Here is a 21,270-nt window from a genome sequence, read left to right on the forward strand (position 1 = left end):
TCATCTCCATACATTCTCCAAATCAGACTACTCTGAAATGTTGTTGGAATGTGAGGACTATGCACGGAACTGGAGGACTATCATAAGTCACTCAAGATATGTTAAAGTGCAAGATCAGGTGCTAGTGAATGTAGATGAATTGGACCCACGAGAATTACTCAAAGTTCAGAATGAGTTGTGTGCTATTCAGGAAATGATGACGGAGAGCATTAATCCGGAGTAGCAATGCTTTTCAGTCAAACAGTCAGCAAGTTTTCATTGGAATGTCGCGAAAAGAATCACAAAGTCATATAAGCGCGTTTGAGAACAAGTAAGAGCAGTCTGTCGGCGATTCAATGTTACGTACCCACAAAAGATGATAATGACGAGGAGAAAGACCAATACACGAAGCGCAATACCGGTATTTCTGTCTAAAACAAGTTTGCAGAAGTTGGAAACACCACAGAAGAGCATTTGAATATTTCCAGAGGTTATAAAAATAATAAAAAGGGAAAAAACGACTGTCTGATGATACATGGAAACTTATAAAAGAGAGGAAACGTCTGAAACAGAAGCTACACTCCATCAAAACCGAGGGTGAACAACCGAAATTCTGAAAGCATTATGTTGAAGGAGACAAAATCATCAAAACAGGAGTAAGAAACCAGAAGAAAAATTGCATAGAAAAACAGGCAGAAATAGCAGAAATGACACCTTAAGCTTAGGACTCTACATTTCATCTTTGATCATAAAACAAATTTGTTTAAAAACTTCACTGGAAAAACATAGGTTAAAAATGGAAACGGCAACATCTTGAATCGGGAAGAAGACCAAGTTGAAAGATGGAAGAAACACTTCTGTTCTGTACACAATAGAGAAAATCCTGAAAAAAATGAACAACCAGTAGAATTAGTATAGATTGTTTACAAATAACGGAAGATCACAAGACATCCTTTCTATCTAAAAGTAGACCCAATACCGACTGATATAAAATATGGTACCCTATTTTGAGACAAAGCTACAGCATACCTGGAAAGATTCAACCTTTTTCTCAACAGATGCTTGTAGAGTGAACATTAGTGAACCCTTTTCAATTTTTTCTCTGTAACAAGATTTGGGAAGAAGAGAAAGTGCTTAAAAATGAAAAAAGGGTAGCATTGTGAAACTCCCAAAGAAAGGGGACCTAACTCAGAGTAGCAATGGGTTATCTATTACATTAAGTACTCTCAATACCTGGCAATGTTCTATGCAGAATTATTTTTAATAAAATGAAAGGTGAAATGGACACCATCTTAAAGAAAAAACAAAGTGGATTAAGAATAGATTATTTTTGATAATACATTCTGCTTGTGTAACATCATAGAATAGAGTTTGAAATGAAGGTCATCATATAAATTTTATATATAAATTTTGTTGACTTTGAGAAGACGTCTGATGGTATTACGTATTACGCTCTGGAAAAATATCAAAAAGATATGGAACACTATCAAAGATCATCAAAATCATAAAAGGTATGAAAGGTTCAGATGTACTGTATGGCACGAAATATTAACTTCAGACTGGTTTCTGGCTACAGTACGTGTACACATCTGATCACCATTCATGTTTTTACTGGGTATTGACCGGTTGATGAGGGAGGTGACAGAAGGAAAGCGAGGAATACACTGGACTTTCACTACTACATTGGAAGGCGAAGACTTTGCAGATGATATTACTATACAAAGTCACACACAACAAATTATGCAAATATGGCACGTGAAGTTGACAAAAAAGAGCCAAACATAGATTCACTCAATAAACTTGGTTCATTGGTTGATCACTGTAGTTTACGAACAGAAAACTACAGTTAACGACGTTTATCTATATTTCACATCTATTAACCACAGTACACGCGATCATGTATGTTTCAGAAATGTAAAACTATATTACTAAAAACAAACATTTGCGGTTGCAAAACATAATTTAAATATAGTTTTACGATTGTGAAACAGTGATTAACAATTCTTAACTATAGTTAACGACGACTGTAAATTATAGTTTACAGATGTTAATGTATATTTATCAGCATAATATATGGTTAACGTTTATTTGCAAACAAAAAAACTTTAAATTAGCGTTCGTTAACTATAGCTTACGATTGTAAACTTAAGTTAACAGTTAACTATAATTAATGGTTCGTAAACTTTAACTAACAGTCGATTAACCTAGTTTACTTTTCTCTCTCTCTCTCTCTCTCTCTCTCTCTCTCTCTCTCTCTCTCTCTCTCTCTCTCTCTCTCTCTCTCTCTCTCTCTCATGCGACGTATCAAACCAGGAAGTGGATGGAAGTTCTAATTTTAATTACATTGCAACAAGAGTGGAATACCATTAGGATTGGAAAAGCAGCTTCAGCGTTTAAAAAACGGAACAACATCTGGAAATTAAAGAAAATAACTAGATTAAGGAAGATAAGGTTGTACAAAAGTAATGCAAGAACAGTGCTTCTATATGCTGCTGAAACGAACAACAAGCAAGAAGATAGATAGCAGACTTCGTGTGTTTAAAGGCGGCGAATACTAGTAATGGGTATTAAATGCCAAGATCGCATAAGCAACAAGTAAATGGCGGATATAAATGTTAAAATCAAGAAGAGACGCTGGAGATAGTTAAGCCGCGTATTTCGACGAGATATAGAGAACATTGATAGAAGATCCTTAAAATGGACTTTACGTGGAAAGAGGAAGCCTGGAAGACCAAATGGCCCATGGAGGACCACCATAGGAAGCAGGATATGACTGAAATAACAGAACTACAAATGAGAGGAGCAGATGGAGAAACCTTGTTGCCGACATGTATACAAATTCATTTTCTATTGATTTGGTAAAACTTTGTAAACCAACAATTTATTTTGAACAGGGTAATTTTCTTAATCATTGATGTACAAAGAAAACAAAAAAGGTGATAAATCTTCTCCTTGGCCAACTCCGACATTACAAGAGAATAAAAACGGATACCAGGCGACTACATGTCTATGCTATGTAGTCATGAAATTTATATAAACTGATATTTTATTTTTCTAGAGAAATGGGATTGTGCTTACTGCAGCTACTGACATTTTGACCAGATTTAATCAAGCATTCCGTGAACTTTTTATTTAAGGTGGCATGGGACATCTATCGATATTAATGTGGATTAAAGTACTATATAATTGAAACACTTTCACCGGTTTAGAATTTTCAAATTTTACAATATTTAACCAAAAAATCGCTTTAAAAAATATTTGAAAAAGTAAAAATTGTAAAACCCCCAGCGGGATTCGTACTCATGACTTACAGGTTCGTAGTAAACCATCTAACCCACTGCGCTACGGAGTTATGTGACAATCTTTGGAAAGAAACTACTTATATAATTACACTTTATTTTATTGTTTATTTCGGTAAACAATACGTCACAACATGGAAGTGTCCTATACCACCTTAATTCAACCGCATTGTACTTAATTGTTTTATATAAAGTAATTTTAAAGTTCATAAAGTGGCAAAATTTATTCCAATTACTAAAATAAATTATTTTTATTTTGTTGAATGCCGTTTTCTTTAATACTTTTGACTGAGGTTGATTGCACTTATTATTTCATTATCAATATTTCATGATTGATAAAAACTCAAGTTTCATCGGGAACTCGAACTACTCGGACTGACGTTTCGTGGAAGAAATTACCTCATTAACAATAACTTGTGTATTTCAAGTTAAGGTAATGAAGAAAAGAGACTCGAGGCGAAATATTTTGGATCCAAAATTATTTGAAGGTGGTAATAATTACTGGAAAATGATGACGTAGTTTATGGTTTTTTTTCTGCAAAGCTCGCTTCCTTAATGGCACAGCAAGTTCACATAAAATGAGCTAAACCTTTTACATTTGATAAATTTGGTTTATTGACTGTCGACTATAGTTTACAAACCGTAAACTTTAGTTAACGATTCGTTAACTATTGTGTTCATATGTGATACGGTTGCACACTATATTTTACGAATGATAAATATAGTGTATGTGTCTGCGAATAACGTAAACGATAGCTTTGTTGATAAATATTTTAAATTATAGTTAAGCATTGTTAATCATAATTTCACAATCGTAAATCTATATTCGTCAGATAAACTATGCGTTGCAATCGCAAATGGTTGTTTTCAGTGTTGGTTATTTTTTTTACACTTCTGAAACATAGATGATGGCGTTAACAATGGTTTACAGATGTGGACTTAAGATTGACGTCGAAAACTATAGTTCTCTGTCCGTAAACTTTAGTTTACAACCGTTATCTTAAACCTAGATTATCGACTATGAAATTATGATTAATATCACTGTAGTATCTCATTTTTTAAAAAATTTGGCGTGCCATATTCCTTCATACCATAATTATGATGCCTCTAAATATGTTATTTTTACATCGTCGAAAATGTTACTTAGTGTTTATATAGCTGCTACTTAGTGTTTATATAGCTGCTACTTAATGTTATAACAAATTGATATTTCTTTTTTTAAATAAAAATATTAATCCTTATTGTTAATTTGTTACAACGATTGAATCATTTCTTAAAAGAGATTTATAATTTGTTCAATCATAATTAATATACTTTTTTGTGATACCTAATTATAGTAACTTAATTCATGATTATAGCAAATCACTCTTAATACATGTATATATCAAGATAAAAAGAATATTGCTTTGGCCCAAAAACACCTCCGTAACTTTCTCAATATTGACCACTGAAATGGTCGATAGCAAAAATAAATTAGCAAGTCCTTTATCTACCGCCATACATGTGAGATTTGTAAACTTCACCGAAGTTCACGGCCGTGAAAATTGTGCTATTGATTGTTTACGCATAGGTAACACGCACTTGCCATAGACGCGTACTTGTACTTAATATCTTACCACCAAAGACAGATTTACCGAGGAGGATAATGGAGGTAAGTTGAAATGTTTAAAATGACCCAGCTCGAAAAGCCGGGGCGGGTCAGCATCATTAGCATTTTTTCCGTCCAGGTGCGGATCCATAATTTAGCGTTGTTTAGGGAACGTTGAGTTGAGGTTCCTTTGGGCTCTGGGCAGTGTCCGTGAGTAGTGCGCTGGGTGTAGGGTGGGGGACACGCCTCCTCTCGGAAGAACAGCGATAGGAAACCTTTAAATTTACCTTCGCTCTTTTCATGACGGGAAACTTTTAAAAAAAAATTGGAGAAACCTGTTCTATTTGTCTCTTCGTTTACTTATCGAGAAAAAATAATCTTAAACTATGTACGGAAGATATATGGAAATGCCTCAGTGATCTAAAAATTTTGAAAGCTAAGGGAAAATGTCAGAAAACATTAATCATATATATATATAGTGCTTTTGTCAAGTTTAGATAAAAATTCTATACGGCATTCTCAAGCAATGAGAAATTTTTATTAAGCTCATCTGGATGTTGAAGAAGCCTTTTGTAACATAAGTTTCATCGGCATCAACTAAACAACTTTCAGTTCCGACTTAATTGTATATAGATATTATTGTATTATATCTGAGCTAGCCCATCCCCTCAAAAGTCCTTTTCAAGGACACGGGTGTTCCTTCCTTGAAAAACGGACTATTTATATAGAAGCCCCTCCTATGTTGTTTTTCCTGGAAAAATTTCTTTCAGGTATTTAAAACCATGGCGGGACGTTTTGAGCAATTTCATTTAGATTTCAAGATATTACGTGCAGCTAAGAATCTACGTATTAAATTTTACTGGTATTGGGATCACTTACACATATGTTCTCATACATGTAAGAAAAACGGGGGAAAACTTAGACAAACACTTCCTGAGTACATACATCTATACACTTCCTGAAACATAACGTCATCTGTCCAGAAAATGACAATAAAGGAAGGATTAAGTAGAAAGTATTAGCAATATTTATTTCAGCGTTTGTTGTAGAATATCCTTTTGTATATTTCTTGACCAGGGCATCGTATGTGGATGTATACGGGCACGTAGGTTTGTCATCCTGCGGGTTATCCAAATAATCTTGATCTGAAACATTTATGGGGGGGGGGGCTGGGAGGATCGTTTCAGCTCTAATCGGTATGGTTACGTGGAGGATGTTTAAATACTTTTAATTAGTTTAAGATCACTCTATCAGCTTTAAATGTTGGATCAGGAAATTATTTATTCCAAGGCCCAGGTCATGATGTGGCCAGCGAATTTTGGAGCTCCACTAATTATTTCCATATTTAACACTAAACTACCAACGTAAAATTATTCCTCCATATCAAAATTTATAGGAAATGTTTCTCCCACTTCTATGTTTTAACCCATGTAACTGCGACATATTTTTGCAGTTACTTTCAGTGGTTTCCATATATTGTTACATGTTCCTAAAACGTGGAGCAAAATAAGAAAGTAAATTCATAAATATAGTATAAATGACCTTAAGAACAAGCAAAGACTCCTATGTACAACAAACAAGGGTGATGTTAAAATCATAATGTAAATATATTCTTTCTGTATTTTAAAGTGACCAGTAAGACACGTACAGATGATAAGAAACTTAAACGTAGATATTTTACTAAAATACATGTACATTTGTAATCAAAATCAACAAGCGTAAATATGATAAACACAGAGCGTATTTCAAACCCGACATTACAGCTGATAATAAAGCCAATTTCATCCCGAGGAAAAATTGTACTAAATAGCCATTTGTATCCTAGGAGAAAAATCCGGGTTTTTTGGGTTTGTTATTGTTTTGAAGAGGCGAGGGCTATTATGAACAAATTCCAAAATATATGTTTTGATCAAAATAACGGTTTCGTTTGTTTCTCTATTGTCACAACACTCACTCTACGGGTCGCACAGCCATTCATCGAACCACCCACGAACCCACACTCCAAAAACTTACTGCGAGTAAAGAAGGGAAACTGGCTGTGTGTAAAGAAGGGGAGAAAATCGCTCTATACTCTGTAGCCTTTCAATAAAGTTTGCTTGTTCAAAACAGTCTTTTTCATTGATATACAGTATACACTGAGTCAAAGAGAGTCAACCAAACACATCACTGAGGAAACATCTTTGCTCGTGAGGGACCAGTGTTTGTGGCTTTTAGGTCTATCCCTTGCCCACGAACTTGCACCAACACAATCTTGCACCTCCACAAACGTACAAACAATCATTTGTTTAACATTAAAATTATCCCGTACTTGCTACCGACGAAATTATGTCCCCACGAACCAGGACCATTTCGGCTATCCACGAACATTAACACCTAGGAATAAAAATGTTTTCTTAAAATACATTTGTGTTTTCTTTTTATCAATCTCTCAGTTTTTTCCAACTTTGAATTATATCAGCAGAAATTCAGCAGCCAAAATATATACCTATTGCAACATATTTAATGAACAGACATTTTGTTTTTGACAGCAAGAAACCCCGAGAGGTTGCTTCATAATTTTTTGGCTTTTTTTTTTAATTCAACCCATGACGCATTGCTTTTGAAAATGACAATGTTTTGGGTTCCAGACATTTAAATTGTAATAACGAAAAACTAGTTTTCTGCAGAAGAATGCAGAAGGCAGGTTTAGTGAAATTGATATTTTCAATTCAATAGTGTTTATGAATTTAAGAAATGACAGATAAAAAAAAATCTTCTGTAGGATATAGCAACATGCGATATGTATCATTTATCATAAGGTGAGCTGTTCTTAAGAATAAAGAGGGCAGATTTTTTGAAATTAATATTTTAGAATTCAAAACTTTTTAAAAGACAATATTCTTAAAGGATTAAAAATTGACAGATTAAAAATTCTGCAGTATAGAAAAAGCATTTTAAAACTCTTACACGATGGTTTATTTGATATGCAATTTTAACACTAATATCTATGTGGCCATTCGAATTTAACGTTTTTCTTACAATTACCCAGTAGTAAGTTTTGATTTACATTGCTCTATTCAGTCAAATGGTCCATTGGTCTTTTGTTTAGAATAATTAACACTGTGCAGAAATGTTTGGCATTTCAAAGGAACAGTCTGTGAACATTCCATGAAGCCAAATAAAAAAAAAATCACACAAAAGAATTCTAAACGTTAAGAGGAATACAACAGAAGAAAAAGAACCTGACATGTAATGTTGATACGTACATTAAACTGAAGAACTTACCATTAAAGAATGTCGCTTGTTTTCTTTTGTCTAAACTAGCCCACTTTGAAACCAGCCAGCAACTTTAATGCTGAAAACGATGCTAACGTCCTGAGGAAAGCGATGAAGGGGTTGGGTAAGTGGATCATTGTATGGTTTGATTTTTTCTTCCTCTGGTTCTGCATTTCATAATAATTCAGTTTTATGCAACTGGCCTCAGAATGAGTGGCGCTGTCTCCATAAATGATAACGATTGTTTTCATGTTTTATTCATAGTTCGATTTTCTTAGCTTCAACTATATATCTACTTTCCTAGCAGTTTATAAAAACAGAGATTAAAACGACCCAATTAAGAATATAATCCTATAAGTTTCATTTGTAAATTGGTTTTTATCACCCTTAATAATTCTAACTCATATGATACGCTACTCAGAGAGTTTTTCATAGGCATTCGACTTTAAACCAAGTTTCACAGCATAATTGAATATCATGTTGATTAACCAAAAAAAAAAAGATAATATTAAACAATGAAGTACCCCTGTAGACACCGTCGTAGATTTTCAACAGTGCATCAATTTTTCTTTTATCCATTAATTAGGCACTGATGAGAAAGCTATCATTGATGTCCTTGCCCATCGATCATGTTCACAACGCCAGGAAATCAAAGCCTTGTACAAAACTATGTTTGGAAAGGTACTTTTATAGTTCAGTATGCTGTTTTTTTATTGAAAATAAATTCAATCATGCAGCATTCGATAAAAATCTAATCAAATTATCATAGATGTAATTTAAAAAAATGAAAATCCTTCATTATTCATAGTCAACTTGCTTTACCGTCTTTGATTTGCTAGGATCTAGTGAAGGACCTCAAGAGTGAATTAGGCGGGAAGTTTGAGGACGTCATTGTGGGTCTCATGATGACGGAGGCTGAGTACGACGCAAGCGAACTCAAGAGAGCCATGAAGGTAGGGCTGTTTACCCGTTTAATATATTTCTTTTTTTTTATTTGAGCATGTTAAACTACAGCCGCAGACTGAAAGCCTTGCTAGTTGGGAGACTGTAGAGCTAAAGTATGCAGCTCATAGAAGTATTTTTTCAACCAAGTCTCACAAGTTTTTAGCTAGCAAACATGTTATGTTTTCAGGCTTTAACCAGAATTGATTAATATGGTGTCCTTACTTTAAAGAAGAAATATTGCACATTGGGAATTAGAAATGCTACAAGCTATCAATTTAAAGTACCAGTTTATGAGTACATATTTTGATATATTGTTAAACCTATTGCTATGTTTTGATCTACTTTTGTTGACAGGGACTTGGAACAGACGAGGATGCCATGATCGAGATTTTGTGTAGCCGCACCAACCAACAGATCAAGGACATTAAAGATGCATACAAACGATGTAAAAATGTCATAATATACTAGTACATGTAAAACAGTTAAATTGATTCTGAAACACTTAGTGAGCAAGATTCCTTGTATTACCCAGCGTTTCTTCTAATAATCTTTTTAGTGTTTAAGGCAACTTTGGAAAAAGATATTGAAAGTGATACATCCGGGCATTTCAAGCGACTGATGGTTTCGTTAGCCAGTGTAAGTATGGGTGTCTGATGATGTCGTTAGCCAGTGTAAGTATGGGTGTCTGATGTTGTCGTTAGCCAGTGTAATTGTGGGTGTCTGATGGTATCATTAGCTAGTGTAAGCGTGGGTGTCTGATGATATCATTAGCCAGTGTAAGTGTGGGTGTCTGATGATGTCATTAGCAAGTGTAAGTATGGGTGGTGTCTGATGATGTCATTAGCCAGTGTAAGTATGGGTGGTGTCTGATGATGTCATTAGCCAGTGTAAGTATGGGTGTCTGATGTTGTCGTTAGCCAGTGTAATTGTGGGTGTATGATGGTGTCATTAGCTAGTGTAAGCGTGGGTGTCTGATGATATCATTAGCCAGTGTAAGTGTGGGTGTCTGATGATGTCATTAGCCAGTGTAAATGGTATCGTTAGCCAGTGTAAGTGTGGGTGTCTGATGGTGTCGTTTAGCCAGTGTAAGTATAGGTGTCTCGTGGAGTCATTAGCTAGTGTAAGTGTGGGTGTCTCGTGGAGTCATTAGCTAGTGTAAGTGTGGGCGTCTAATGATGTCATTAGCCATTGTAAGTGTGGGCGTCTGATAGTATCATTTAGCCAGTGTAAGTGTTGGCATGTGATGGTGTCGTCAGCCAGTGTAAGTGTGGGCGTCTGATGTTGTCGTTAGCCAGTGTTAGTATGGGTTTCTCATGGAGTCATTAGCTAGTGAGAGGGTGGACGTCTGATGATGTCAGAAGCCATTGTAAGTGTGGGCATCTGATGTTGTCGTTTAGCCAGTGTAAGTGTGGGCGTCTGATGGTGACGTTTAGCCAGTGTAAGTGTGGGCGTTTGATGGTGTCGTTTAGCCAGTGTAAGTGTTGGCGTCTAATGGTGTCGTTTAGCCAGTGTAAGTGTGGGTGTGTGATGGTGTCGTTAGCCAGTTTAAGCATGGGTGTCTGATGGGGATCTTTCTTAACAATTTAATTACAATGGATTTGTTTCAAAACTCCTTGATTTATTTGTTGGACAGGGAGGGAGGATGGAAAACCAACCTGTAGACATGACGAAAGCTCAAGAAGACGCACAGGTCAGCCATTTCAGTGCACTATAATATATAGTAAAATACCCAGAAATAGATCTGGGATAAGAAACGATTGACAAATAAAAACTGAAAGGGGAAGACAAACTTTACTTAATGGGAAATAAACTTAATTGAAGGGGAGATAAACCTAACTGAAGGGGAAATATACTAACAGAAATTAAGGAAGAAAAGTAAAAGATTTCTCAAGTGTTGACAAAGATTCATTCATTTTGCAGAGACTTTACGCAGCTGGGGAGAAAAAACTAGGGACAGATGAGTCTACATTCAATTCACTGTTGGCTTCCCAGAGTTACGAACAACTAAGAGCTGTGTTTGATGCATATCAAAAAATCTCTGGAAAAGACATAGAGCAAGTCATCAAGAGTGAAATGTCTGGAAATCTGGAGATAGGAATGGTGGCTATTGGTGGGTAGATATAGGGATGTGGCTATTGATGGGTAGACAAAGGGATGTGGCTATTGATGGGTAGACATAAAGATGTGCTATTGGTGGGTAGATATAGGGATGGTGGCTATTGGTGGGTAGATATAGGGATGGTGGCTATTGATGGGTAGACATAAGATGTGGCTATTGGTGGGTAGATATAGGGATGGTGGCTATTGGTGGGTAGACATAGGGATGTGGCTATTGATGGGTAGACATAAGGATGTGGCTATTGGTGGGCAGATATAGGGATGGTGGCTATTGTTAAGTAGATTAGGGATGGTGTCTATTGGTGGGTGGACAAAGGGATGTGGCTATTGGTGGGTAGACAAAGGGATGTGGCTATTGATGGGTAGATATAGGAGTGGTGACTATTGGTGGGTAGATATAGGGATGGTGGCTATTGGTGGGTAGACATAGGTGTGTGGCTATTGATGGGTAGACATAAGATGTGGCTATTGGTGGGTTGATATAGGGATGGTGGCTATTGGTGGGTAGACAAGGGGATGTGGCTATTGGTAGGTAGACAATAGGATGTGGCTATTGATGGGTAGATATAGGAGTGGTGACTCTTGGTGGGTAGATATAGGGAACGTGGCTATTGGTGGGTAGACATAGGGATTTGGCTATTGATGGGTAGACATAAAGATGTGGCTATTGGTGGGTAGATATAGGGATGTGGCTGTTCGTGGGTAGACATAGGGATTGGACTATTGATGGTTAGACATTAAGATGTGGCTATTGGTGGGTAGATATAGGGATGGTGGCTTTTGGTGGGTAGACATAGGGATGTGGCTATTAATGGGTAAACATAAACCTATATCTATTGGTGGGTAGATATAGGGATGGTGGCTATTGGTTGGTAGACAAAGGGATGTGGCTTTAAGTGGTTTGATATAGGGTTGTGGCTATTGGTGGGTAGATATAGGAGTGGTGATTATTGGTGAGTTGATATAGGGATAGTGTCTATTAATGGGAAGAGATAGGGATGGTGGCGATTGGTGAGATTATATAGAGATGGTGGCTACTGGTGGGTAGACATGGAGATGGTGGCTATAGGTGAGTTGATATAGGGTTGGTGGCTATTGGTGGATAGAGATAGGGATAGTGGCTTTTGGTAGGTAGATATAGGAGTGGTGATTATTGGTGAGTTCATAAATGTATTCGGTTAGTGACTATTAGTGGGTAGATACAGGAATGGTTGCTATTAGTGGATAGGAAGGGATAATGACTATAAGTAGATAAATAAAGGGATAGTGGTTATTAGTCGGTAGATACAATGATGGTGGCTATTGGTGGGTAGATATAGAGACGGTGGCTAAAGGTTGGTAGACTACGTTATTTGTATCAGATATGAACACTAAGACTGCAAGATGTCTATCAATTGTTGAAAATATATAGGTTGCATAATATGTAGGTAAGACAGTATCGACTGCATGCAAATAGAAGGCTATTAAAAGAAATGAAAAAGAACGTATGCTGAAAAATAGACATACGGTAGAAGATTGCAAGAAATTTTGGAATGTCATTATTGGATAAATGACATATACATGTCTAGGTATAATAAGACACTTAATAACTGATTCTTGAAATTTCCAGTTCGAGTAGTAAGAAACAGACCAGGATACTTTGCAAAGAAACTCTACCATTCAATGAAGGTAAAGTGTGCAAGAAGTATAAAATCTCCTTGCCCTTCATTTCATATACTAGTACTTGATGATTACTAAGTGAAGTGAAGACAGAGACTAAAAAAATAAAGTGTCTACACAAAAATGTCAGTCTTAAGAAATGTTAAATTTTGAATTCAGGGATTGGGAACAGATGACAAAACTCTGATCAGAGTCATTATAACCAGGGCAGAAGTTGATATGGTTCAGGTCAAACAGGAGTTCCAGAAAGAGTTTGGCAAGTCCCTGGAAGACTTCATCAAGGTAAGTATATATGCATGTAATAAAAATAACATTGAAAATGACATTGTCTGAATGACTCTTTGGGTATGAAAAAGCTTAAATGTAAATTTTCTGCAATGTCTTGAAATAATTTGGTGTGATAGAATGGCAAAAACTCGTTATTTTAAAATTGTGTATGATGTAATTTTGACTTCGATTCAAAATTGCAAAAAGGAACTGCGAAAAGATATTCATAAATATACCCCCCCCCCAGTGGTATGGTATCATTTTAAAGGTGGGGTTCTTGTGTTCAAATTGACGGTAACATGTCTTATACTCTGTCCCAAGATATTTTGGATTCACGTTTGGACGATTTTTAATAAAAATACACTTATCTGTGAAAGAAGTGCAATTGAAATAGTTGAAAGGGATATTTTCCAAGATAATTTCATTGACACATTATCATCTTTCACTCGGAAAAATTCACAGGAACGAAAACAGATTCCTTACGGAGATTTATAATGGGGAATGTTTACATCTTTTCTCCATTCGGAATACACTCGGAATACATCGCGCAATATTTCAACGTTATCATCCGGGCTTGCTGCAGTGCAAAATCTCCGTAGACATCACATTTTTTAGCATTGTATTGAAACCTGATAAGCTAACAGGGGTGTTTTGACTGAGAACTCTTGGAAATTTTTCATACTTTTGAATGAACATCGTTTGGATCCTGAGGTATTTATAAATATCAAACAATTAAGCCAAACGTGAATCCAAAATATCATGGGACAGAGTATAGTTGAGTCAATGTTATATGTCCGTTTTTAAGCAAATTCATGTATATAGGGGGTTTATAAATAGTTGATATGTAATTGACTGTACACTTTACAATATTTTTTATTTTAAGTAATCTTTCTTTGTAGCATTTTAAAATAATTCTTTAATTTTTTTTACCATAATACATGTATCTTAATTACAGGACGACACTTCTGGGGATTACAGGAAGGTACTTCTGGCCTTGGTGTCATAAGGAGGCTAGTGATCACACTAATTACCCAAAGTTAGTGAAAAACCTGATGAAGACTAAACCTCTTTTTCACTCTTTTTCAAGTTCTTGCTTATTTCTATTTTGTTACGCGTGAAATAATCAACAACGTTGTAACTTTGAGCCAATAGCTGGTCATAATTAGAACTTGAATGGGTCAAATATTTACTAGTATGTTATTATTGTTGTTTGTGTTTTATAATTTTTTCAGTTAAAATAAGTATTTGTCTATGTTGTTTGTTAGGATAGGAATAATCAGATTAATATAGATATTTAACACATTTATTTAGTCATATTTAAAACTCGTTTAAAAACTTAAATAGTTCTTTTTAAAAAATTAAAACGTTTGTGTGAAGTATTTATATGCTGTTGATCAGATTGTTGTAATTAAAAGAATAACATTTTTTATCTTTAAAGAAGAGTTAAGACTTATGCTTTTAGATTGAATTTACATGATAAGTCTTTACTTGTGTGTTTGTGTGTTAAAGTCGTCTTAAAAATATCAATTTATTTATGTCACACTGTTTTGTCTTATATTTCTGTTAACTGTATACACAAGAAATCAATGTGTTCAACCTATAAGGTTTTATGTGTGCATTTCTTACTTTATTTTGGAAATTATCAGGGGAACAAGCTAATGTATATTACGTTTGTTACGTCATTTCAAATTTACGTGAAAGTTACATAAAAAAAATGTTTAATCGGAAAGTCTTCTGAGTTAGTTGCCTTTATTCGGAAATTGATTTACGTTTGTCCTCATGGGATATGGCATGGTAGCATTTTTTACTATATATATATATATATATATATATATATATATATATATATATATATATATATATATATATATATATATATATATATATATATATAACTTAAATGAATAAAAACACAAAGTCCGAGTAAAACATAAGCGCTTTCATTTTCATCTTCAGATGTTATATATATATATATATATATATATATATATATATATATATATATATATATATATATATATATATATATATATATATATATATATATATATATATACTGGTCATTTATGGAGAATGTATACATGTATATCAATAGAAAGTCTATTGAAGATATCTATATAGATCTGTTTAACAGTATCTTCGCTTCATGATTTGTTCAAAATATGTGTTCATTTTTTAATCCATCAAAGTGGGGTTTTTTTATTGTCGAAAGTCTATCTTTTCTCTGTAACTATAAACATTTTGATAGTATTAAAATAAACTAAAAAATGAATGATTTGAATGAATTAATTTTTTTTTTAATTTTGATTATCTTTTCTGTCTATATTTAAGGAATGAATGCAATATTTATTTGTTTTATACGATATAAAATGGTTTGGGGCAGTTTACGCTTTATAAACCGCAAAGCGGTTTATAAAAAAGCGTAAACTGTTTCAAACCATTTTATATCGTATAAAACTAATAAATATTGAATTCATTGCTTATAATTTAATTTTTTTACTCTTCATTGTAAATAAAAACGGTTATTTGACCTTTAAAATGAAGTAAAATGGTACAAAATTCAAACCTAACGTCAGGCGTATTGATACGTTTTTGACGTTAGTCTTACTATGACGTAGGCAACATTCTTTATACGATATAAAATAATTTTTTTAGCCAATCAGAAGGCGCGTTACAACCAGAATTAAATTATATTTAGTTAATGTCATATGATAAAATTAGGTCGGGTTTTTTCCTTTTGATTATGTACATGAACACATACTGTAAACCTTAATTTCTATAGTCCTGAAAATGATCTTTAGGTGAAAATTGACAAAACAGTTCGATACGGCTTATAATACTTATCTTGCAAGCAAGTAAACAGAAAGTGTATGTAAACCGGCAATGCAACATGTCCCTATTCAAATTGTACTTGGCCACGTCAAAGGGAAGTCGACATAGAGAAAATCACCATGAGACCTTCCTCTCTGTTAGGACAGAGAGAGGAAGATGAGTCAGAGCAGTTTATACTCGAGGTAGCATATCATCTGCCATATCACCTCGTATCTAAGGAGAACTCACAAACACACACACACTCTCTCTCTCTCTTTCTGAAATAGTAATGAAAATTTATGGAACGGTGAACAGATCAGGCACGTAGCATCGTTTTTGAAAGGGGGGGGCAGACTCATCCAAAAAATCTTGACAAGCAAAAAAAAAAGAGACGAATTAGGATTTTCCCAAAATCTTCAAAATCCTAATCCGTGGTGGTGGTGGTGGTGGGGGGGGGGGGGTAGTATATAACTTCAATTTTTTATGTAAATTTTAAAAAAATTGGTTGCTGCGAGAAATAGTGCCCCCCCCCCCCCCCGATGCTACGTGCCTGCAGATTTGAAGGTATCTGAGGCAAGGAGCATTGGTGAACGAACAAGACTATCCATCCATCTATAGATTGTGAAAACATACAACTTTACACAATGCAATTTACTCGACAATCCACATAGAATTATGATATCAGTTGGAGAGGTATCATTCTATATGCCTGCCACTTCATGTGGTATTCGTTACTGGAAATAATACATCCACTTTGTATTTCAGTGGAATCGCTTGAGGATAGAGTCAGGTAAACATTAACCCGTTTTGCTTTTAAAGAAAGATGGACAGATATCTCATATTTGTGTTGAGAAAAGAGAAATGAAAAAAGGAACAAAATGTTTTGTCAGTACATACAAGTAAAGTACACATATTCGACCTATATTTACATTCTACTGTGTTTTCCATTAAATTCCGTGATGTTTAAATGCCTCTAAATGCAACACCTATTCACTGCGTATGAATTTACGAGTAATTTACATAAGTAGTTCTCAAACAGTGATTCCTATGTTATCTGTTAAAAATGCATTGCATGAATGTTGTCAAAACACCATGTTTTATAATTATTCAACAAAAAAGTTGACTTTATTGTTAAAAACAACATTTCAAGAGTTATTTATCATGGATTATATTTTCATGCTCGTCGATCACATCTCAACAGTCTATGTGAAAACCAGTTTGAACCGGTTTTGCAAAACAGCTGTTCTTGCTGTTACTTACTCACTCCCTCCGTGATCTTCACTTTATATAGATTTATTTAAGTAAACAATTGATTTCTTCAGTAAGGGAAAGTAAATATAAGCATTAAATGATTTATTTTTGACGTCGTCGTGTCAATAACTGCCGTCAGGTGAGCAAACAAATTATCATAACGCGCGTTATTCAATTTGTCTGCTCACCTGACGGCAGTTATTGACACGACGATGTCAAAAATAAATCATTCAATGCTATAGTAAATGTTAGTTGTTTTAGTCCTCTACAGGAAATTTACAATTATCCAACATCAATAGAAATCATAAACCATTATTGCCCTATTAAATTCATGAATACATTGAAAGAAATCTTAATTTTTTTAAAAAGTCTATTAAAGGGGCATGGTCACGATTTTGGTCAAATTCTATTTTTCTGTATCTATAATTTACAATGATCTAGGAATGCATTTCTAATAATCAAATGAAATTTGAGAGTCAGTCGTTGAGTTATATGCAAGATACAGGGCTCACAATTCTTTGTCATGTAAGCAAGGCTCGTGCCATGTTTTTGTTTACAAAGGTTCAATAAACCAGAAAAAATCTTTTTCAAGCTGATTACTCCAACTTCTTATTTATTTGTAGCATAAATAAACATTTCCTAACGTTTTACACAATCATTTTAGGTTTAAAACTGGATTTTTCACTTCAACGTTCAAAATGTAGACAGACGCTTTGTTTACATAGCAAAGAATTATAAGCTCTGTAACTCACTTATAACTGAACGAACGACACTGAAATTTTGGTTGCCTATTAAGAATGCCTTTTTGAAGCATTGTAAACATTATTTTTCGACCAAATTCGTGACCATGCTTCTTTAACTGGTCAGTGTATGTTTTGTGTTGAGTGTTTTGATATTTCTCTCAATCTTCTCAAAGTCTCGAATATGTACATTCCTCTAGATATGGATTAACAATTCAAGGTTGGTAAGATTGTGTACACACGTTCCAACTGCTTTTATCTGGAAGAGAAGTTGAAATATCATAAAAACATGTCAAATAGTCAAATCCAAAATGAAGAACTAAATTCACAACCCATTATGAATGAAAGCTATGATCCCTGTTGTATTGTGAGAGATAAGAAATATAACGCACATAATACTTATAAAGGGACTTAGTTACACTGTGAATAACGCATTGAAAATGATGGTATTCGATTTTTAAGTAAGGCCGAAGCTAGCAGCCACTAACAGCAGCCATTAAGACCGTAGAAGCTAGCAGCCAATAAGGAAATTCATCAAAGTACTGAGGGTACTCGAACAAAAAATTATATTTTAATTAATTATCGACATATTTTAAATAATATCAAAATGATTAATGCTCAATAATTTGTACGAGCATTGACGACTTCCGAAGCAGTAAAGCTCGCCTGGATAAGAGTTATAAATGCGTCTTTGTTGGATAGAAATGAAATACGTTAATACGGGTCATAAGTTATGAAAATAATGCTATCCTAAGTGTAGTCTTATTGATACAAATAGAAAAAATATACACATCGTATAAAGTGATATGCAAACGTATTCTGATATAAAAGACATGATAAATTAAAGTAAATTAAAAGGCATAAAATGATAAAAAAAACAAACAATAAAAAGCCAATCCAGTGTGGAAAGATAATTTGTTTACATCAAAGTTGAACATGTGCATGTTTAAAAATTTATCCTCGGGCCTTTTCACTCCCCGGAAACAACATCAATCGAAAATTAAAAAGACATCGTATTATTACGAATATGAGACAATAGAACACCCAGCATTGTGATTTTATTCTCATATAAAAATTTTCATATGTCGCAGTCAAACACAGTGAAAATCATCAGGTGAAATTGGGATTATTTTGTCTCAGCCATGTTTTGACGTGAACCTTCGAAGAATACAACAATGACAATGAAAAGGATTGGTTTAGCTCACCCGGACTTTGCAGTTTTTAGCATTTCACAATGATATAGGGGTGAAAACTGGTTCATTCTCCATCTTATCAGCCCCTATATCAGCCTGGTATATGCAGGGGTCACTTGATCATAATATACCGGTATGACATGATGTAGTAATTACAGTCCTCTGAGCTTGCGTGTGTCGTAAATAATTTCAAAAGGAAATCTTTGACATTAAATACTTTTTTTTACAAATTTGAGAAATATATAAACTAAAATTCCAAACAGGTTTAGAACTTGTGACTTACATATCACACGCTAGCGCTTCATCCTATTTTGCTAATATACGTTCTTAAACCTCAAGATTGTGAAAGAAAATATTCTTATAATTCAATTGTTTGTTTTTTTGGATGAGACCCACAACTCCTTATACATGGTCACGATTCTGGTCAAAAATTATTTTTCCGATTTTAATATTTACAATGAATCATAAAGGCATTTTTAATAGGCAACCAAAATTTGATTGTCATTTGTTGAGTTATAAGCGAGTAACAGAGCTTGAAATTCTTAGTTATGTAAACAAAGCGTTTGTTTAAATTTTGAACGTTGAAGTAAAAAGTTCAGTTTCAAACCTAAAACAAATGTTTTAAACGCTAGGAACTGGTTATCTATGCTTAAAAAAATATACATATAAGCTGGAAAAAGATTTTTTACTGGTATATTGAACCTATGTAAACAAAAACAGGGCACGCGCCTTGTTTACATGACAAAGAATTGTGAGCCCTGTATCTTGCCTGTAACTCTACGAAAGACTCTCAAACTGTTATTTGATCATTAGAAATGCATTTCTAAAGCATTGTAAATAATAAAAACATAAAAATAGAATTTGACCAAAATCGTGACCATGCCCCTTTAAAGCTAACATGAATTTATAAACGATCTCCCTTTTATCTCCGACTACCACCATTTTATTCTTTCAAAAACTTTCTTATGTAAATAAATGAAAATATTTGACTTTGCAAATGGGTTGAGTTTCTACAGTGCTTTAAAAAGGAGATAAGACTACTTCCACGTATGTTTTATCAGATTAATAGATGGAAAATAAAAACATTAACACCAAATGTACAAGAAATAACAGATTTTTTTTTTCATTAATCACTTTCCTTCGTCCGTTCCCGGTCTCGAGACAAAAAACCTAGTTTCACAAGGATCTCAGATTTGGCAGAGAGTATCTATATTTCATTGCATCATATAAAACAAACTCGGACGGAAGACCTACTCGTTACTCGTAACGAGATCTAGTTAAATGAATATATTTTCATTTATAGTTTGATAGTTTCTGAGATAAATAAATAATAAATTTGTCAAAATAAATAATGAGAAGAAGAAACAGTACGAAACCTATGTTGGAAACGAAGTACCAAAGTACCGAAGAACTGAAGGGAGTTAATTTTATCGATGGGTATTTATTCTAAAATCAATGATATGATATTTTGCATGACAAGTACAGGTAGTTTCTAATCCGTATTTGAATTACGCATATTTTTATAATATGAATTTTCGGACTTTTTCGACACAAGAATGTTGATAAAACCCCATGTGAATCATGTTAAATAAGATAGAATAAATTCAATCAAACTATGTCTATGTATCAGTGATAGAAATATTTCTGAAATTTATGGATCCAAGCAATATTGAACTCTCGTCTCGTTCAACAAAACGCTCGGCTGTCGCCGTTAATCTCCGACAAGCAAGAGAGACTCTCTGCTTGTCGGAGATTTACGGAGACAGCCGAGCGTCGAGTTAAAGGAGACTATATTGAACTCTGGCGTAAGAATACATACAACTACAAAAAATATCTAAATTATTCGTACCATTTAAAATCTCACTATTTTCTAGGTATCTATAAATATGTTTCCTTGAAAAACAATGCTTTAGTATACATTATTTCGGATTTATCAATTATTCTCAAGAACTGATTCTTGTCAGCGGCGATGATTTGTGCTTTGGTCCAAACACTGTTTAACTCTCGGTTTGTCAGAGTAACTGCATAGGAGAGTTGATTAAAATCAACTCCCAAAAACAAAGATTAACGGAATCTTTGCCCAAGTTTCACATATAAGAAAATGTCATTCTTAAATGACAGGTATTTATAGTGTGTCGATATATCTCAATTCATACAAACTGTTT

At 34.1% G+C, this 21,270-nt stretch overlaps 1 protein-coding gene across 1 annotated transcript in view; it reads left to right on the forward strand.

Moving 5' to 3' along the window:
* LOC105349178 (annexin A6) overlaps positions 1 to 15,386 on the forward strand; it is a 34,695-nt gene extending 19,309 nt beyond the window's left edge. Inside the window, exons 17-27 of the mRNA XM_066065871.1 lie at positions 4,849 to 4,929; positions 8,170 to 8,245; positions 8,708 to 8,802; positions 8,961 to 9,074; positions 9,421 to 9,511; positions 9,623 to 9,702; positions 10,700 to 10,756; positions 10,987 to 11,176; positions 12,794 to 12,852; positions 13,003 to 13,125; positions 14,066 to 15,386. Coding sequence (XP_065921943.1) covers positions 4,849 to 4,929; positions 8,170 to 8,245; positions 8,708 to 8,802; positions 8,961 to 9,074; positions 9,421 to 9,511; positions 9,623 to 9,702; positions 10,700 to 10,756; positions 10,987 to 11,176; positions 12,794 to 12,852; positions 13,003 to 13,125; positions 14,066 to 14,116 — 1,017 coding nt within the window. The 3' untranslated portion in view covers positions 14,117 to 15,386. The remainder of the gene's footprint in view (positions 1 to 4,848; positions 4,930 to 8,169; positions 8,246 to 8,707; positions 8,803 to 8,960; positions 9,075 to 9,420; positions 9,512 to 9,622; positions 9,703 to 10,699; positions 10,757 to 10,986; positions 11,177 to 12,793; positions 12,853 to 13,002; positions 13,126 to 14,065) is intronic.
* Positions 15,387 to 21,270: the final 5,884 nt, after the last annotated feature.

Source organism: Magallana gigas, chromosome 7 (genome assembly GCF_963853765.1).
Source record: "Magallana gigas chromosome 7, xbMagGiga1.1, whole genome shotgun sequence".
In the NCBI taxonomy this organism is placed as follows: domain Eukaryota; kingdom Metazoa; phylum Mollusca; class Bivalvia; order Ostreida; family Ostreidae; genus Magallana; species Magallana gigas.